At 37.8% G+C, this 20,785-nt stretch overlaps 1 protein-coding gene across 8 annotated transcripts in view; it reads left to right on the top strand.

Annotated features, from left to right (window-relative positions):
- The window catches only part of RFX3 (regulatory factor X3), a 444,526-nt gene that overhangs the window by 361,408 nt on the left and 62,333 nt on the right, over window positions 1-20,785 (top strand). For 7 of the 8 annotated variants that reach the window (XM_059142828.1, XM_059142827.1, XM_059142829.1 and 4 more), the window contains 3 exons: window positions 1,765-1,839; window positions 10,497-10,678; window positions 14,247-14,366. In XM_059142828.1, coding sequence (XP_058998811.1) covers window positions 1,765-1,839; window positions 10,497-10,678; window positions 14,247-14,366 — 377 coding nt within the window. The remainder of the gene's footprint in view (window positions 1-1,764; window positions 1,840-10,496; window positions 10,679-14,246; window positions 14,367-20,785) is intronic. The other variant, XM_059142826.1, reaches the window with a different exon arrangement.

Genomic DNA, 20,785 nt, shown 5'->3' with positions numbered 1-20,785 from the left:
CAGCTCTCTTTTTGGATATATGTGTTCTCTTTGCAAACAAGAACACTTAGGATGCCCTTTTAAGAGATGAGTACCGAGGTCCTTTGTAGTTCTGCTGTTCAACATTTTAGTAAAATGCTTGCTTACTCATTTCTCCGTACATTCACGTTGCTCTTTTGTAATGTGTGTTTTTTTCACTAGTACAATATCACCTTCTTCAGTTGGTTTTCAACTGAAAATCTACTACGTGACCATTCACCCAGTAAGGAGTGTTTTAGAAGCCAGGTTACTTAATTTTGTGATCTAAAAGAAACTAACAGTGAAACAAATCATATTACGTAGTCTTATGAATTGTTATAATCTCTATTTTAAGAATATGTTTTTCTATAATTTCTAGTCTAACATTTTTGTCAGTTTTATATCTTATTAACTCAAGCAAGGGAGGCAGAACCAGTAACTTGTGGAAATAACATAAAATAGAATTAAAGCTATTAAGTTCCCAAGTTGCTTAGAAGAAAATTGGATCTAATGCTGATGTAATTGAGACTGGACATTCTGTGGGTAAAGTTCTACCAGGAAGCAATTGGGACGTTGATGGGGGAGAAAACTTTGCTGTGGACATTGCCAACCATCATTTTTGAGTTGGTGGGGGGACACGGTATGTGAGAATTTCAAGGCATCATTAATTTCCGTAACCTCTGTAAACTAGAAGTAAGTCAACTACATTTGAAAACACCTAAGTGTTCTTTATAGGTGCTTCTACTGATGTGCTGATTTGATCACACGGTAGAAATAAAAGTAACGAAATCAGTTTTCTCTCTTACATAATGTGATTTTTAAATTTAACTTCAGTTAATGTTGTTAACATAGCCAAGTAACCAAATAGAGTGTGTTCAGAACCTGATTTGACAGTACGTGCCCTAGCACTGGGAGTGAGAGATAGACATCTTTTGCTGTGAGGTTATCAAGAGTGCATCCCGTGTATTTTAGGCACCTGCTCCTTAGTTCAGGTGCTATGATTGCTCATGGTATGCTGAGATTACATGGTATAAAACTGTTTCTGTGGTTGTCCTTTTCTTTGTTGACTCTGAATTATTTTCTCTTTTATGTTCCATTTCTGCTGTCATTTCTAATAGCTCTGCCTCACCACCACTTCCTAAAATATAACACAGGGGCCATGATTACATCGTAGTGTTTGTTCATACTAATGACCCTCCATTTCCAAGTTTTAATACAGGGTTAAGAGAGGAATGGATAGAATTAGTAGCTTTTGAATACTAATGAAAGGGTCTTTGTACATTTGCATTAAAATACTAATGCATGTTAAACACAGAATCTGCAGGGTAATTTTTCTTCCATGACAAAATAGAGCAAATATTAAATACTCTGTGAAAGACTGTTTAGAAAGAGAGCGGTTACTAGCCCACATCTTGAACTCTGAAAGTCAAGAATGTTTTCTCATAACTAGAAAGAAACCACTGGAGTTCCTGCTCTTCAGGCCTCCATTCTGATCATCATTACAGAATGTTCCAGAAAAAAAGAAAGGAAAAAAAAAAAAGAGGTGTACTTTTTGCGATCGGGCTTATCATTAGCGTGCCTGTTTTTTTTTTTTTATTCTCTGGGGGTGGGGCGGGCAGGTGGGGGAGAGACACATTTAGGTAAGAGCTGTTCATTAGCCACCATTGAAGAAGAAATTGAACTTTAGAGAATCTATCAAAAATTCTCTGGTGAGCCTTTTATTACTATCTTGTCTTGAGCCCTTTTTTTAATGACATCTATTATCAGATTGAAATGGCGATTGAGACGCTGCAAAAGTCTGACGGTCTGTCCACTCACAGAAGCTCTCTCCTCAACAGCCATGTAAGTTGCCTCTTCTTCATGTAAACTAATCTCTTGCTTGTTCTGCATGTGTTGCTTGCTTCTAAATGCTTGTTTTATTTATTGACTTGTTTATTTTGCTTCTTAACCTTTCTCTCTCAGCGCCCTATGATCTCTGTATTCCTTCATGGCTATTTTGTACAGCAGAATATCTAAAAGAAACAAACAAACAAAAACCCCAAGTGGAGCCCCTAATATACTGCTTTACTAGGTTTTTGTGCTGTTTTGGTACAGATGTAACATTTCCAGTTCATACCAAGCTGCCATTTACTTGTGAGAGTTAATTAATGGGGATTTTCAATATTTAAAGTTTTCTGGTTTGATATTATTGATTGTCTGTGAAGCAAATGCTTGTGACCCGCATCTCTGTGTCCGAAGCAGGCAGATGGTCGTGTCTGCTTGTATGCCCAGTAGTATTCTGTAAGTGGAAAAAGATGATTAATACCAAACCGAGTGGTAAACTGTCTGAAGATTATTTCTTTACCAGTAAGACTGTTTAAGGTGGGCAGGAAACAGTGACCTAGATGGGCTCAGATCCTGAGACCTACAGAAAAATGAAACTGGGCCAAGAGAAGAAGGGAGACTCTAGATAAGCCATAAATTGATACGAATTGTGATTAAATAGGATCACTGTTATTATTTCTTGATGCTTTTACCTCTTACCAGATGCAGCCATCACTGTAACACTGGTAAGTCTGAGAAGATTAAGGACAGTTTTGTGATACTATGAACACTTTCAAATTTCAGATTTGGGGGAACTGATGGAAATTCTGATTAAAAATTATTTTGTTGCCATAATTTCTGAATATATGGGAAAAAGTAAATAGAGCTGTGACTTACATCTGTTTTATATAGATCTTCTGCTAAATTAATATCAATGACAATACACTAAGTTAGTTTTCCCTCCCAACTTCTAATGTATTCTTAAACTGAGAAATAAGTTGTTAGAATTTTTTAATTCTTCCCCATATTTTGTGAGTGAAAAGTCTAAAATTGGATCACCCAACTGAAATGAGATATTTTTTCAGTAAACCTAAAACTTTTAGTTCACAGATAATATTTTCACTATACTTTTTAAATAATTGACTTTTCAAAGACTTAAATTTTATATTCCAGCTCAGCACTAAATACTTCCATGTCTTTTACACATGTGTTTTTAGATGAATATTGTGTGTTCTTTCTATTTCAAGGGGTTGTATTATGGCAAATAAAAACAGGTTAGCCAGTTTGGAGAATGCCTGCAATTCTGGTAAAAAGTATAGGTTGTAAATTTTGAAATAATGTATGTTTTGGCCTTTCTTTTTGAAACAGTTTAAGGAATGTGATTTTTTACCTCCGTCTGAAAATTTATGTGCAGTAAAAAATGTCACTCTTTATATGTTTCATCAGTATATCCCTATGGTGTTAGCATGAATTTGTAGTTGTGTATAAAGACTGGTTTAATGTACACTGTTAGGGGTTTTTTTGGGGGGAGGGGGTAATGACTTAACTGGCATTTGTGTTTTGAAAATGGCAAGTAAAAATGTTTTTTACTTTTAGTAAAAAATGTACAGGAACATAAGAAAAACAAATAAACAGCTGAAGTCAACAGTTAACTTTCTGAACTGTCAGACTTCTAAGAAATTGTGTTTTTGTTATTTAATTCATATCTTATTTCACTTGAATTATGCAATTTAGTAAAATATGTGCTGTGTATAATTTTAACTTGGATTACCAATATTTATTAGTATTCCATGACTAATAATGTAGGTATAAGAACATGGAGGGCTTTTTTGGTATATTTTTGTTGATTTGTTGGAAACTCATCAGATATTTGGGGATTCTTTGAGATTTTTATTCTCTTGTAAAACTTACAAAATAATATTTAATGTTAACGAACGTGTGGCTTAAGCTGCACAAACAAGAAAAAAATGTTTGTTACTGTGTGGCTTCATGCTTTTTGTTACATAGCACGGTAGCCCTTCCATAGTATTGTCTAACTGCCAGAGATATTTCAGTATATATACACGGTGGTACACACACACACACAGAGTATATAGATAAATGTTGCAAATACAGTGATAATCTCCCTCTAGATGTTCTGATTTGTTTTGTTACACCTCTGAGGTAGTTAAATTCATTTAAAGCACATTTACAGTCAAGTCTTCACAAATACAAATGATTCTACAGATCGTATAGAAACTGTAAAGGAAGGATCTTGTCTCTGCTGTCCACTCAGGCTTCTCCCTGAACACATAACAATAATCCTGTTGTTTTTCTGTCCTTGGAAAGTTAGTGATGCTCCTAATTTTTGTTAGGTTAATCTAAACAACTGGAAAAGCTACTGCATGTGTTCTAGTTGATAACCACCTGCTAAGGGCATTTTAAAATCAGTTGACTTAATTGGTGATGTTCACTTGTAAAGAAAAATTTTAGTGGAAAAGTTTTTTAAAAATATATCCTTAATATCTTAAATGTCAGTAAACTGTAAGTTACCTTTATCCCTCACTATATAGGACATAATATAGATTCATTTGAGGTTTGTGGAATTCTTTAAAATGGACATGAATCCCAACTTCATGATGATACTTCCCTGACCTCTCAGTTACTACAGAGGATCGATTTCATTAGGCCAGAAATTAGGAGAACTGATCAATAATATGTGTCCCATATTTAGTAGTTTTAGAAGAGGCATGTTAATCATGATTTTTGAGCAGAAAGTCTATTTCACTCTATTTTAGAATATGGGATAGAAGGGGTTTCCCATTTTCCCTTTACACATTTGATTATTCACAGTAACTCAGAAAATTCTTCTTACGGTCAAACAAATAAATTATCTCCTGTCCGTAGACTCCAACATGATGGCTTTGTGTTTGTTTGTTTGTTTTTTCTTTCTTTCTTTCTTCCTTCCTTCCTTCCTTCCTTTCTTTTTTTCTGTGTCCCCTTTTCAGGGTATCCTTAGGAGTACTTAGTACTGCTATTCCGTTTTTATCATTATCTTCCTTTTATCCTCCAGGTTGAAATGCATATGATGCATATATACTCCTCAGTTTCATACCCTGTATAGTACCCCACTCAGAAACTGAGTATAGTTACATTGAGTGGCATGTTTCTTTTCTAGTATTGTCAATATTTGCATAATGGCAATTATTTTGGTAGTAACACCATGCAAGCAGAGAGTACATACAGACTGACAAGTTGAAGTCCCAGGAGAGTGAGGACTTCATACGTTTTGTCCTCTGAGGCATCCCTGGTGCCTAGAAGAGTGGCTGGTACATGGTAGAAGTTTCCCAAGTATTTCCTAAATGGATGAACATAAACAAGTAGTAGAAGGGAACAGACTTTATCTTACCTTCAGTATTCTCCATACCTTTGCCTGTCATATGTTCGTTTATTTGGGAACTCATGCATGCATTTTTTTGTTATCAAGTATGCTTCTATCGGTTTGTTTCTGAACAGTATTGGCATAAAGCAGCCTTTTCCCTGCATAGAATTTGTGAGAAAGAGTATATGAGGCTTCTATCACTGCCACATGGGCAACCTTCCATTTAAGAGTAGACAACTTCGTTTCTCTCCCAAATAATCTCATCCTTCAAAAAAAAAAAAAAAAAGATCATAACCAAGGGAGATATCACTCATTTCCTTATATTTTAGAATGGTACTTTTGATTTAGCTTTATGGAATTCACTGTATTAGTATAGTATTAGTATAATACATTTTTAATTAAATACTTTTATTTCCAAATCTTCTGTATGTGAGGATGCAGTGGGGCTTAATGATGTATATCGTATGCCTACAACAAAGTAGACAGTCATTGCAGACCGACGTTTATTTTGTACTTCTTCTTAGTGGTAACTAATATAAATTGGCACTTAATGATTATTTTGTACCCGATGTGAGATATTTTAGATTGCATATTTGAACACAGGAATGTTCTTAAACTAATTGTTCCCACTTTCCACAAAATGTTCTTGAACTTGTGCATTAAAAAAAAAAAATCCATCTAAAGCATATAAAAAGCATCAGGCATTTATTTTTTATACTTTTTAAATCTAGCAAGTTGTTTTATGATTTTTGCTGGTTTTAGCTACTTAAATATATTCAGCTCAAAGCAAACCCTTGTTTTGTACTCACTTTCCCTTGACTTTGCTGTATTGTAAATATAAGTTATGACAGAAATAAGACCTGTCAAAATGCATATCATCAATGAACTGAACTTAAAATGAATCCTAATGGATAATAATCCATCTGGGGGAAAAATGCCAAATGTTACATTTAGATGTTAATTGGGGAATGCAGTTTTTTTTTTTTTTTAATTTGTCAATCAGTATTTCCCTTTGGGAAAAATAGGAACTATTCGTCTTCCTTAATCTACCCTGATTAATATAGATTAAATGCAAAGGTTGAAAGATGCAATTATCTTGGTTTCCACCCTTACATGAATCTGTGTTAGTTCATCAGTAGAATAATCAAGTTTTAAAGATAAAGGTTAAAAGTTCCTGTGGTATCTTTACAGGCTTTTAAAAACCATAAAGGTAAGTAAATATTCAATGACATTTTATAACAGAGGACACAAAATAGTAATAGTTTAGTTCTAAATTGCTAAATGTTAAGGGTGTTGAATTCTAGGGTTCAAAGGGATTTTATTATGGACGAAGCCCAAGGAAACTAGATCTCAACAGGTCTGACCTTCCCTTGAGCCACACGAGAGGGGATACCTTTAGCTTACACTGAACAGCCAGGTTTCTCTTAGAACAAAATCAGTCCTTTCTTATACTGTGTTTCAGACCCAAATATCTGATTTACAATGTCGTCCCTGTGATGAAACTTGAAGGCGACAGAACTGCATGTAGCCTGCACATGGTAATACCCGGCTGCATCTCAGAATCTGACCTCTCCGCTTCTAAACCAGAGTCCGCTCACACAGTGAGCTGAGGACCGCTATGCTTACATGGTTGAGTTGTCCCCAGCATTTCCAGGTTGGGTCTCCAGCTCTCAGGGCTTTCCACCTCCACGTGACCTCCTCCTGCTCTTCCAAATTGCTTGCCAGCCTCTGGCACGGAGCAAACGTTCTTTGTCCTGCGAATAAGGGGCAGGGAACGAAATGTACCTTTACGTCCATCAAAGTGACAGTCCTCCGGAAACCCACTCTTAGGGAGTTTTTCAAACCAACTGATGACGTAGACACAAACATACATGCACATACTACAAATAAACTCAGAGTTTTTGAAGAAATGGTGTAGAAATGAAGAGTCTATAAGAATGTAACACTGTATACGGTAAAACAAGAAGTTTGCCAGGCTGTCAGTCCAGATTACTTGACCCGTTGAGCCTTTCAGGGGACCACGGAGCCAATCGGTAAAAACTTCATTTTCTCTAAACGATTCATCTGGGACTTGAGTAATATTATCCAGGCTTCCAAGTATTTTAAGGCAACTTTTGCTGTCATTATGTCACTATTTTTGTGAAAAGTTTTCTTTAAGGGTGGTCTGATTAACTCTTTTATATATGTAAACATACCTTTGGACTCAAAATATTTTATGTGGAACTTCAATATTTGCACGAGTTTTCTATAAAAGGCATCTTAAGATCATACCCTCAAATATTTTATTTTTAGATTTGCTTTCCAGGTTTTTTTTTTTATCTACAAGACAGTTTTCTTTATCATGAGAAAATAGTATCATTTTAGATATCTGTCTTTACGTCTAGGTAATTAAATATTACAAGAGAACTAGTAAACATTTGAGGCAGTTTACGGAAATTTTCTATTTGTACCTCATTAATTAAACAAATTATTTTTATTTGCTTTATATCTTGTTGAAAGTGTATTGTATCAGATCTATTTTTACTAGTTGTATACTTTTGGTTATAGAGTTCATGTTACGAAATCATTTTCCATTTCTGAAAAAAGAATATCCTTTAAATTAACATTTCCTATATAGCTCTATGTTATGCTCATTAGCAAAGAAATATTTTATTTTTATCTATTTATTTTTGTTACAAAATCATACTGCTTTGGCTTTGACACTATGCCATTCATGAGAAAGCAAAGATAATACATACAAACATATCTTTGGTATTCTTTACTTATATGTGTTGTGTGTTCCATGCTTGTGGATGTGACACTTCCTTAGTTCAGTTGCAGAATATTTGCTTCCCCCCAAATACTTCAGAATTGTTATATGTTTGTCTTTCTAAGGATTCTGTTTTGGTGTTTCCTTTATACTCCTTCATCACAAGAAACTGAATTTCTCAGAGACTATACCTTTCTATGTTGCTCTAGTCTATGTCCTGTATTTCTGTATTCTTTAAATGTTTAGAATACCAACTGGAAGGTTCTACCTAGTTAATACACACAAAACAAGAGCTCGCATTGCTGGGCAATATGGTTCACTAGAGCCTCCCCAGCACCATTCACGTGAGGAAGCACTGCCTTCAGATGCCAGTCGTCGTCCTGAGGTGTGCAGGTGAAGGGTAGGAGGGAGACTCGTACGGCCATATTTTGTGTGTCACTGTCTTCAGTTGCCTTCATAGTCTACAGAATCTGAATATTTATGAAGAAACACTGGAGACATCCTGACCCACTGTGGTAGGCAGAATACTAACCCGAGCCATAATAACTGGGTTTTCCAATCATGTTGCGCCCCCCCCCCCCTTATACAAAATGAGTATGAGTAAGTGAACTTGCTCTCTGTGCTGTTTAGAATACTCAGAAATCGCATGGCTCTGGAAAATGCCCTTACTGTCAGGTTACAGATGCTTCATCTCTAAAGAATTCTTTTTGACCTTTAATTTTTCTGTCATTATGTAAATGAACATTTATTTTGTGTAACCTTTTAGAAAGGGAGGGTTGTATGTATTACAGAGGCAATGAGTATGTTTAAATGCACATATTCATATATATAAGTGTTCACGGAGAACTTCACGTCTCCCTGACCAGAACGTGAACTTTATTTTTAAAAGTACCGTGCTCTGGGGGCGCCTGGGTGGCTCAGTCGGTTACGCATCCCACTCTTGATCTCAGCTCAGGTCTTGATCTCAGGGTTGTGAGTTCAAACCTCGTGTTGGTCTCCATGCTGGGTCTGGAGCCTACTTTAAAAACAACAAAAAAAAGAGTGTCCTAACTTGTAGACTTGGTGCCCATATTTTTGGAGCCAACATCAGTATGAGTTTAATGGGATAAGTTTAATTAAACATAACCATCATGTAAAATATTTGAAATTAAAATGGTTTTGGTCAATTCAGTCATCATAGTTAAAGGTAGTAAGTCTAAAATATTTTTAATGAATTTTCTTAGTAAGAGTCTGAAGGTTCAGATTCTGAGTTTGTTCACAAATCTTAAAATATGTAAGCCAGTGCTTTGATATATTTGAGTATCTGTATTGTTTTTTGGAATATGATTGTAAATTCCTAGAGGACAAGAGTGAGATCACATTCATTTCTACGTTGCTAGGTGCCTAGCACGTTGCCTGGCTCATAGTTGATGTGCCAGGAATCCTTGGGCTCCCATAACTTATGTTTAATTTAAATTGCATGTAAAAATACCACTTCTTTATCACACCTCTTCTATATGGCATGGAAATTTTGTTGAGACAAGTAATGTGAAGTATTTGCTGCTTAATGGAGATAACAACCGGTATGCAAGTAATCAGGAAATGTGTGTTGGGAACTAGATTGGGCTCTGAGACAATCTGTGACCTTAAGAAAGTCATTTTTCATTTCCCCTTTTATAAAGAAATGAATGAATGAGTTAATAATTTTCCTGCTGTTGAAATTCAGTAATACATACCTATATTATATTTTCTAAAATTTTTTTGCACTTGCTTTATTTTAAAGATTATTTTTAAAAAACACAGGACAACATAAACCTTTCAAATGTGAACTACAGACCGAGAAAATGTTGATTTACCAACTACCATTGTAATGTTTCTTCCAAAATTATGTAAAAACATAGCAGGGAAGTAGAAAAACTCCAATGATTGTAATAAAAGATTCCTTTTTGTAAGTTACATATATATATATATATATATATATTTTTTTTTTTTAATCAGTGTCTGGTTAATTTCTTTCTTTCTGGGGAAGAAATTCTTGATTTTTTTTTCCCCCCTTCTGCTTGCAGAATTTGACCCACTAGTTAGTACAGTTGTTGTCCTATTGGAGTGTATTACATAAGTAAATTAAAATTCTATGTAAATGAATAGAAACTTAATATAAAAACTCATACCAGGCAGCCTGCTGTTCATGTGTTAAAACAAAGTAACCCTAAAGCTGTATTATGTGTCACGCCACTAGGCTTGGAAACGTCTTGTACATAAGAAATTACAAATTTTATTTACAACCAGTTGAGGGGTTTCTTTGAATTTCCCGAAGAGATGTTTATCCACAGAATTGCAATCAATACAGGGAATATTAGCGTTCTTTACACATGTTTGAATGTTTGAAGGAATGGATGTGGTCTGAGGTCATAAATTAGGTTCAGTGGTGCACATTTCCAAGAGTTTTCAAGGTCTGGGTATACCTTTGAATTACAACAGTTGACCCTATTACAAGTCTTGATGAAGATCTTCTAGGTATTTCTGTGTATTGTGTTTGTAGTGGCTTGTAGACATGTTGGTAAATTATATGGTTTCTCTGTGTTTACCTTGTCTTATTTGTACTAGCTCCAGTGGCTGTTGGACAATTATGAGACAGCAGAAGGAGTGAGCCTTCCCAGAAGCACGTTGTACAACCACTACCTACGACATTGCCAGGAACACAAACTGGACCCAGTCAATGCTGCTTCTTTTGGAAAACTAATAAGGTCAATTTTTATGGGATTACGAACCAGGAGATTGGGAACTAGGTTAGTATGAAAAAATAAGATCGTAAACTAATCCCCCTCTTTCAAACTAAAGCAGTTCAGTATATCGTTGGAGCAAAAGTGCTTTCTTACAGATAACATATAAATAAAAAAATAAATATCTCAGTTTATACAGTCTCTCATGAAGAGGTCATTATTCACAGAATACTGCGAAACCAGAATGATGCATTGTCTTAAACGTAACTGAGCTCAGCTTTGAGATGAGTTGATTCTCAAATCATATAGAAATCAGCAAGTCAGACTGTTAGTGGAAGATTTACACATGGTGCCTTAAAAATTAATATAAATCACTATTTTTTCCTTTTAAAAATAATCAGACTAGAGATGAGTAAGTGATGTAGTCAGTGGAAAACTATCTTCACTGTTGCAGAATTATATTGAAATGTCGTTATAAATAACTCTTTGAATAGAGTGAGAAATTAAAGCTGGTTTTCATTTCTGGAGATCAATTAAAAATCATTTGGTGAACTTGAAAAATTGGGGAGTTTGAAGCCCTCAGTAATGACGTGGTCCTGTTTAACCTCTTACTAGTCTTTTTTAAACTCTTGACTGTGAAACCGTACATGTAGGGAAGTAAAAATATAGTATACCACCATTGCACGGAAACCAATAATGTGAAAAAAATTCTTAGTTTCTCGCCTCTTTCCTTTGGAAAGAGATATGAGTGTTTTTACTAATCAAAATATCATGAACATAATACTTGGAACTGTGGAGTTTCATTTTGGGCCTTTCTATAATTTTTACAAATTATCATAACATAAATATTTTAAGAAGCTGGGCAGAAGGATATGGATGTTTTTGATTTCCTAAATCCTACAGAAATCCATATTAAAAAGTGTAAAAATAAAGATGCTATGCTGTAGAACATTAGATGATACACCCTTCATTGGTTTTTAAGTCTCAGCTTCGTAGTGTTCTAGTGAAGAAGAGTATTTAATATTAATAAAACAATAAGACCCTCAGTAATTGACTTCATAGTCAATGTATGCTAAAAAGGAGGGGATGGTGTATGTGTCAGTTTCATGGCATTGACGAGATCTGCCCTATACTCCTTTCTGTTGCATTTCAAGTGATTTTACCTTCAGGTTGCTGGAGGTTCTCTCATAAATATATTTTCTACTCCCTATACTTGGAAAGATAGTATATTTTAAACGAGAGACTATGACGGCTAAAGGAACTCAAGCTTTTAGTCCCTTGAAAAAAGTTCTTTGTCTCTCTCATAGTCCCCCCCACCCTCCCCACCCCCGCCCCAGAACCACAAACATCTTTATTTGGGGCTCTAACCTGCTATCCCCTTGCCAAAGGCTCATACCATGCCAGTATTTTGAGAGTCTGGGCTTTATTCAACATTGTAATAGTGGTATCGCCATGCTCCTTTTGTTGCGGAGAGGGATTTCAGTGGGTCCTATTTTGAGGTTCCTTTCAAACCTTGAAACACATCTTTAAAATAGAAAGGGACAGAATTGGGGTGGTTTGGGTTTGTGAATGAGTAGAATCCAACTCTGTAAGTACATATTGCAATATTACAGCTTCACTTTCTGATGTTCTGTTTCCCCCCCTCACCATATAACAATTATGTTTCCTGTTCCTTTTAAAATTGGATGTAGTGTTTGCAATTAGAGGTGGAAAGGACAGCCTAGAAGAATAAGGAGGAAAGAAACCCTATGGGGAGAGTTTAAGCAAATGCTATGTTACGAAGATAGCAGAACTCTAATGCAGAGTTGCTGACAACGATGAGGGCAGAGCTCCAGGGGGTCTGTCGTGAAGAGTGGTTTCTCATTCATTTACTACTCCTAACCCAGGGGACAGAAAGGAAATCAGTATTACAAATCATGAGGCAAACTAACTCGGGTGATTCCCCTCGCCCTTCCCCACCCCCTCCCCTTCCCCCTTCCCCTCCTCCTCCTCCTCCTCCTTCTTGATGAACTGTATGCACAGCTATTACTTGTTAATCAATAAAATAATTCGGTGCATTAATTCAAACCAAAACTGTTCTGAACTTTTTGTTCTAAACAAAGGCAATTCAAAAGTTTCCTTTCATTAGAATCCATCTGCAAATTAAGTTTAAGCAAAGAAAATCATGGAACATGGCTGATCTCCCCCAACCATCTCCCCAGCAACCCAGTGGAAATGCTGATTTGTAGAAAATGGAGAAGAAACTAGACACTTCATCTGCTTTGGTCTACAAGACAGACACCATTTTACTCTGTAGCGATCATGGCTCCATCCCTTGGGGAGTGGCTCCTACTTCCTACCTCTACCCCTTACCCCTGCCCTGTTTGTAAGAGAGAACACTACCAATTGGTGTTTTTTGGTTTTGTTTTTTGTTCTGTTCTGCAGTAGATTTTGGAGACAAGATCTAATCTCTGCAAGTAGAAGGCCCTAAGTTTTCATACTGTTTTATTTTACCAAAACTAGGTAAATATTAAACGCCCTACTTTAAAAAAAAAAGCAATATTATTTATATAATAAGATTTGATGTCTTCGAATATATATTCTTTAATTTTGGAAGTAAAATTCTGTTCTATTTTTATATAAAATATTTAATCCACACTCTTCTTGAATTTCTTTTTGTAAATGAAAGAAAAAAAATGGAAAAAGCAGCTGATGTCTTGCTATATATAGACTTGTGAAAAACTATTTTCCCTTTGCAAAAATCTACATATTTAAAATGTTATTTTTGCAAGAATTTGCAAATTTCATTCAGAGCAAAACTTTGTCGTTTCTAATAACAAACATGGAACATGGTCTTTCTCACGAACATGGGGAAATTGTGACAATTTTCATCCAGGTGGAAATTTGCCATTTTCACAGAGAAATTTCCCCATGTCTGTTGTGACACATCTTACTCAGCCCCTAAAACTGATATGAATTCGTTAGAACAGAGACTAATAAAGTATGTTTCAAGACCTATAGATTAAACGCCTGCTTCCTTTTCAGTTTCAAAATAGTAAATAATAGACTTCACCGCAACATTCTGTATCAGTGGAGTTACCTTCATGATCTCTGCCGTAATAGAACTTGCAAAAATGGAGAATGTATCCAAGACGATAGAATCAAGATTTCTTTTCTTTGTTTTGTACAACTATGTCGTAGTAAATTCCCATCTAGTGTGCAGCCCTTTATGCTGTTGATGCATTTTAATTGGCCAGACTTTTTTTGCACCATCACCCCTTCTAAATTAAATTTAAAATACAAATTTGAAAAGAAAAATGTAACTTGCATGGACTCAGTGGCTGTTGTATTAATATTTTATAGCTTATTAGGAATATTTATATAAAACATAATAATATACTAATATTTTAGTTTATAAGGAAAGATTTATCGCAGGGCCCTGAGCCCACTGGTTCAGAATCTTAATTTGATTCTTCAGGTGTAGCCACCGTAAAAGTACACAGGTGATCCAGAACAGGGAGATTATAAACATATGACCTAAATACGCCACTTTTACCTAACCTTTCCCAGTGTGTAGCTAAGTGGACATCCTGTGTGATTAATATTGATTCGACTGACTTTCTGTGTCTCTAATGTTTGTTGTTCTTTTATGAAGAGGAAACTCCAAGTACCATTACTATGGGATTCGCGTCAAGCCAGATTCCCCTCTGAATCGTCTGCAGGAAGACATGCAGTATATGGCTATGAGGCAGCAGCCCATGCAACAGAAACAAAGGTAGACTCTGGAATGTTCCCTGACCTGTCCAAGCTACGCATAGTTTTAGATGTACGGTCTCCTTTTCTCTAGAGCTAATACCTCAGTGTGCAAAAATGTGGCTATTGTCGGCATGCATTTTAAAAATCACCATGAACAGTTCTCAAATATGATTTAGTAGAATTTCATCTCCTCTGTTTTCCAAATCTTTTTAAAATTACTTATCAGACAACTCACTGGGCCCCTTGTAAGTTAAACGTGACACCCCAAACCACGCAGCCGAGGAAACCCAACCCAATACAACACGTAAGGCGCATACCCAAGCAGATGCCAATGGGGAAACTGGTTTCGGTGTTGGTGAGTTCCTTTCTTGCTGTTGGCAACCTCCCTCAGTCACTCTTCTTAACATGGTAGGAGCAGTGGCACCAAGTTAAAGACTTCTTACGTCTTCTTTGAATCCAGCTTTCGTGGATGGATGGATAGATGAATATATGGATGGAATCACAGATCTCAGAATTAAAAATAACCTCGGTCTAGTATGGCCCCTCAGCTTGGTGACAACCAGAGCCTTAATAGCTCTGTTTTTCAGGGAAGTCCCAGAGACGTTAAATAATTTACTCAAGCCCACAGTGCTGTGACCTAGCCCAGGGCCTTCAAGTCTCATGTGACTTATGTCACAGTCTGGAGTAAGTAAAATGAACAGTCTCTTCCTTTTTACCAGTATAGCTCAGCCATAATAGTATTTATAATTATTCTTTTCAATTGAGCATGCAGAATTAAGTAGGGGAAAGCAGGCCTGTACACAGGTCATCAGATGGCCTGCCTCAGTCTGCTGAATTTATTGGTCTGGGATCATTAGCCGGGCCCCTTCCCCAGCCATACTAGCTTAGTCGGAAGCATTCGCTCTAGTCACTGCTGGAGAAAGAATCTGTCACTCAGTGGTCCTTCCTTTCCTTAGTCAGGAAGCATGCTAGACCACTGTGTGCCCAGGGAAGAAACAGTCTCTAACTTGGAGGAGTTAAGAAATTAGAAGGAGAGGCACGGGAACCTTTTTTTCTTAAGGAATGCAGGGTGAGAAGTGCTGAAGTAAAGCTTTGATCCAGGAACTAGTGAAATACAGAGGAATTTTCAGCTAACCCCAGGAGGACTGAGAAGTGTCCTAGAGAAAGTGCTGTTTGGGGTGGGGGGTGTCTCAGAGGGATCAGGAAGATGGACTCACGCAAGCAAGAGCTCCTGGGAGTATAAAGTCCAGGATGTCCTTGATAAGTACTGTGTGATTTAGTGAGGCTGACCTGGCAGGGGCAGAACTGAGGAGAAGGTTGAGTGGTTCGGGAGGAGCTAAGACTTAAAACTTCCTTTGGACCTTACCTTGGGGGACTCGGTGGTATATGTGGCCAGTAACTTTGGTCTTTGCATGCAACATGGCTTTGAAGCTGTGTAAGGCTTTGGAGCAAAACAATGGGACTTGCAGATTTCTTTTTTAGAGAGATTTATTAGGGACAAGACTATATTTCATGGGAGCAGACTGGAGGTAAGAGGCTCATTAAGTGGTTTAACGAGATCGAAATTTCTGGTGCTAGTGTTCTAGACTGAAGAGTCCGTCCATTCAGGATTGACGGTTACATGGTGATCTCTAGGGTTTCAGATTTTGGAATCACAGGTTCTCGACCTTCTTTGTTGAATTGCTAATTTCTGGGTTTTTTTGAGGTATAGTCAGTAAACTATATTAAAAGGTCTTGGAGAAATACAATAAATTGAGTCAGAACACTCCCTCATACGGAGGTGGAGTTCGTGTGAATTGCCCTAAATGGTTATCGTCCCGGGTTATGATGATTTTGTTCACCTATTAGCAGCGACACTTAGTGCCTTTCGTCTCTGGTGCGTCCTCTGCTGTGAGGCATCGCAGCACTGCACAGCGGAGCCGATGGGGAGGTCAAGATCAGAACAAGTTGGTCCAGAAAGAACATATTCAAACCTAAATATTGAACAAAAACTTGATCAGTTGCTTTTAAGATAGCTTGAAGATTACCTCTCCCTTTGATTTACCTGTGAAGAATCAAGCAAGTGCTCATGGAAATGGGAGCCTTCGAGGAATGTTCATTGTTTAAAAAAAAAAAAAAAAAAAAGCCCATGGGGCGCCTGGGTGGCTCAGTCCGTTAAGCATCTGCCTTCAGCTCAGGTCATGATCCCAGGGTCCTGGGATCGAGCCCTGCCTTGGGCTCTCTGCTCAGTGGGGAGTCAGTCTGCTTCTCCCTCTCCCAGCCACCCCTGCTTGTGTTCCTCTCTCACTGTGTCTCTCTCTGTCAAATAAATAAGATCTTAAAAAAAAAAAAAAAAAAAAAAAAAAAAGCCTGGGTCAGGGAAGAAAGACCTGGGGCTTAAAAAGGCCTCCTTATGAAACAGAGTCCAGAGCTCTAAAGGTTAATACGCCATGAACACTCTGCCCAACTTTAGTTCCTTACAGTGGTTGCTTTCCTGTGAAATAAGGCTGTGAGAGAACCAAAGACGTACCGTTGACCCGTGAGCCACAGGGAATCGGGCACTGACCCCGCCACATGTCCATAATCTAGCCTTAACTGCTGACTCCCCAGAAAAACTGCACCACTAATAGCATAATGTTGACCAGGAGCCTTACCGATAATAGAAAGTCGATTCCCACGTGTTTTGTATGTTATATGCACTATATGGTATATTCTTACCATAAAGTCAGCTGGAAAAAGAAAATGTTACTAAAAAAAAAAGTCAGGAAAATACATTTACAGTATGCATTTATTGAAAAAATGCTGTGTGTGACTGTGTGGATCTGCACAGTTCAAACATGTGTTGCTCAAGGGCGGTGGTACTGAAATTTTCTTTGTTTTTAATGAGACAAGTTTTGGATTGTGAATAGTTGCTCTTGGAACGGTGTCTTGATCACTGACTGCCCTGTTAGTGTTGTCAACCTCACAGACCCCTCACTTGGACTAGCAGGACGGAGGGAGGGTTCTGTTTTCTCTCTGAAGGAGTCTATCAACTGGCCACGTTCTTAGCCGTTCAGTGAAGCCTGTTTTCCCATTGTGCAAGAAGACTTGGACAGAAGAGGGAGAGTTTCTCTAAGTCTGGATGTCGGGGTCAAGAGTATTTGTTGAAAAAACCAGTGAAAAAGAAAAGTATTATATCGTTTGTCTTATGGCTTATAAAACTCAAACGACTCTACTGAATATATTCAATTTCACATAAGAAGAGCCTGCCATTCTTGTTAAAATATAAGTCATGTGAAAGGTTTAAAATATTTTGTAGCAGCTACTTGTATCTAATATTTTAGAATATTCAGATTATCTCAACGCCTCGAGCATTAATGTATGCATGTACATGTGTACATCTTCCAAAGTATAAATTTACATGTTTTATGTGTTCTTACGGAATGAAAATTCAAGTATATGCAGTGATCATTTGATCAAATAGAATTGAAGTTTTACAGCTCAGTTTGCACATTTTTCTGTGACGTTGGGAGTCATAGTAGTTGGAGAAGTACTGATGATTGTTGTTCTGTATATCTTTATAATTATTAGAGCCCCTTTACTTTCGGTATCTCATCTGAAGATTTGATAGGGTAGTAGAGGAAATTTCCACTTGTCTCCACATCCGAATCCCAGCAACATCACCATATGGGGCATAGCCACAAGTCTGGAAATAAATGGAAACAGCTTCTGATCGAAAAAACGGATGTCACAGAGCCCGTAGTATAGCTTAATTGGAAAGATGAAGCCATCCTCAAGTCATGTACCTAGACTAAAGGAGCAGATGAGAGCCCACTTGATTCATGGGCAATCGTGGGGTAGAAGAGCTGGCAAGAGGAAATGTAAGTGACAAGGTGACAAGGGTCTTCTGTTTGCTTTTGGGTTAATCAACACAGAAGTATGTGCACATTCAGTGGAAGGACAAGTAGACCCAGGTGCTCCAGTAGTTTTGAGCATCATCAGTAAGCCAACACAGTGTAATAACTTTGGCTTATTGATGACAGTAGAGGTGATCAAAAAGACGTAAAGTATCCTGGGTTTTAAAAAAACAAAAAAGGAGAGTGTATAATTTTTTAAAATACCTTCTGTTGAAAATATTTCACATGAAAATAACTTCTGCATGTAAATGTCTTCTCTAGTTTCAAGGAAACTCACTCATGGATAATTTGCATGCCCTTATTTAGGCAATAAATAAATCCGGTTACTATAGAGAAAAAGGAGACCAGGCCTTCTCAGGTCTACAAACCAAGTAAGAAGGTTTGCTGCAGTTTGTTTTTCACATTTGAAAGAAGAGTTGAAAGAGAGTGTTGGCGTACGTGTTTGAGTTATTCTTCCAAATCCTCGTAGCGGAAGTGGTAGAGTGGAGCCAAGCGCTTTTGACAGTGTGCTGGGCTGTGTCTGGTCCCAGTAGCCGGTCTCAGAATATTAAGGTGCATTTATCATTCCTCCAACAAACACCCGACCACCACCCAACCACTATATTTGCATATAGAAAATGTCTATCCCATCTAAAAGAGATGGAATCCTAGAGTCGTACACTCTTACAGCTGGAAGGAAAAATTCCCCCAGTCCAGTCCATCCTCCTGATGAGAAAACTGAACTCCCTCAGGGTACCTTATCCACAATCCTATAACAAGGGAAGAACCCAGTCCTCTTGTCTTTGTTCTTACAAGAATGTCCCCTTTAAAGAGGGAAGATAAGCCAAACAGGAACATACACATGTAATAAATTTGTGCATATGAAATAAAGGGAAAAATCACACTTCAGTGAGTATGTCCCAAGTAGTGGGGACAGGTGTGCCCTCCTGCCTCTTTGAATCTTCATAGGAAATGGCTCTGTGAAAGCAGGAAGCGTTGAGGTCTGGAGAGGAGAGAGAGGCCAGTTGGAAACACAGCAGGGCTGCCTTTGCTTTGATGTAGACAGATGTGGAAGCACGCATGTCTCCAAGGCGTGAGGGAAGACATGAACCCTTGTCTATGGAAGACCTTCCCCAGGGGGCGCCCCAGTGGCCCAGTCGATTGGGAGTCTACTCTTGGTTTCAGCTCTGGGCATGATCTCAGGGTCGTGAGAGCCCTGTGTGGGGCTCCACGCTTGGGAGGAAATCTTTCTAAGAGTCTCCCTCTCCTTCTACCCCTCCCCCCGGTCATATACATTCTCTCTCACTCTCTCTCTCTCTCAAATAAATAATTAAATCTTCTAAGAGAAAAACACAAGACTTTCCTTAATATAGACTTCCCAGGCTTAGTGGAAAGTACCCCATAATTAAGACTGGGAAATCTTAAATTTCCCAGTAGACTGCTCTGGCATTTCTGCAGTGTGTGTGACTGAAGTTCACTGAACCTTGGTTTCTCCATCTCAAAATGGACATTGACTCATAGTAGACTACCTCACAGATTGTTCTTGCGTTCAGGTGGGAAGGAGTATATCAAGGTGGTTGTTTTTTTGTTTTGTTTTGTTTTTTAATAATTGGAAACATTCAAGTGTTAGGTAAATTGTTATCATTAATATTGTTATACTGTGTGCTCTAGAGAACAGTATTTATTTCTTTAAGGCTGTTTCAGAAATGAATGAACTCTAGCAGTTAGGCAACTTCTGACTTCTGTTCCTTTACACCTCCCGGCAAGTGGTTTTCAGCTTTGATTGATGCTAACAGTTTACCCTTCGTCTCCTGGGCCAGGAATCTCAGGAGGTCACTGCCGAGCTAAGCATCTAGGGCTGGTCGGTTGCTCTAGGGCAGCTGAGGTCAGGAGTCATTGGTGGGAAGATGATCACATGCCTGCACCTTTGGCTTTTGGAAACAAATAAGGAATCTTGGCACTGAATCTAACGTGCACTGTGCCCCTGCAGTGGTCCCCGATGTAAAGATAGTTTCCACTAAAGATCAGAGAATCAAAATTAATCATGATTCAGTAACTATTAACTATAGTAATTCGTGTAAAGTTTGTTAATGGTGACAGTCACCATTTACCCTCTTGATAAACGTTTACTGAACATTTTAAATGTCCTTCAATAAGCAGTTTCTATGCAAGATCTCACTTGGCAATTACATGGACTATTTACTGATAAGGAAATGAAGGCCCATTTAATTTTGCTGTATACGAGAAGCTCTCTAATTTGTTTTTCCTTAGACAGAGCCCCAGGTTGTTCTCTTTTGTGGCTCTTGCCCTCTTGGCATCAAGTGGAGTCAGGTTGTTACTTTTCAAAGAAAAGAGGTAGGAAGGGGGCATCCCTGTAGAAATGGTTTAACAGGAAGGGCCAGCTGTAGAGCAAAGAAGTGTCGTGCATATTTGTAGCAAGACTCTACGAGTTCGACATACGAATCCCAAGTTGCCTTCGTGGTGAGGACCCCTTGAAAGTCACGAGAAGAGACTAGCGTCTGCCTCGCGTCTGCGTCTTTCAACAATACATCGCCAGCACCAAGCACCTTGTCAGCGCTCTGTA

This window comes from Mustela lutreola, chromosome 12 (genome assembly GCF_030435805.1).
Source record: "Mustela lutreola isolate mMusLut2 chromosome 12, mMusLut2.pri, whole genome shotgun sequence".
NCBI lineage: Eukaryota > Metazoa > Chordata > Mammalia > Carnivora > Mustelidae > Mustela > Mustela lutreola.
The sequence above is the reverse complement of the archived record's forward strand: the minus strand, read 5'-3'. Positions and strand labels throughout refer to the sequence as shown.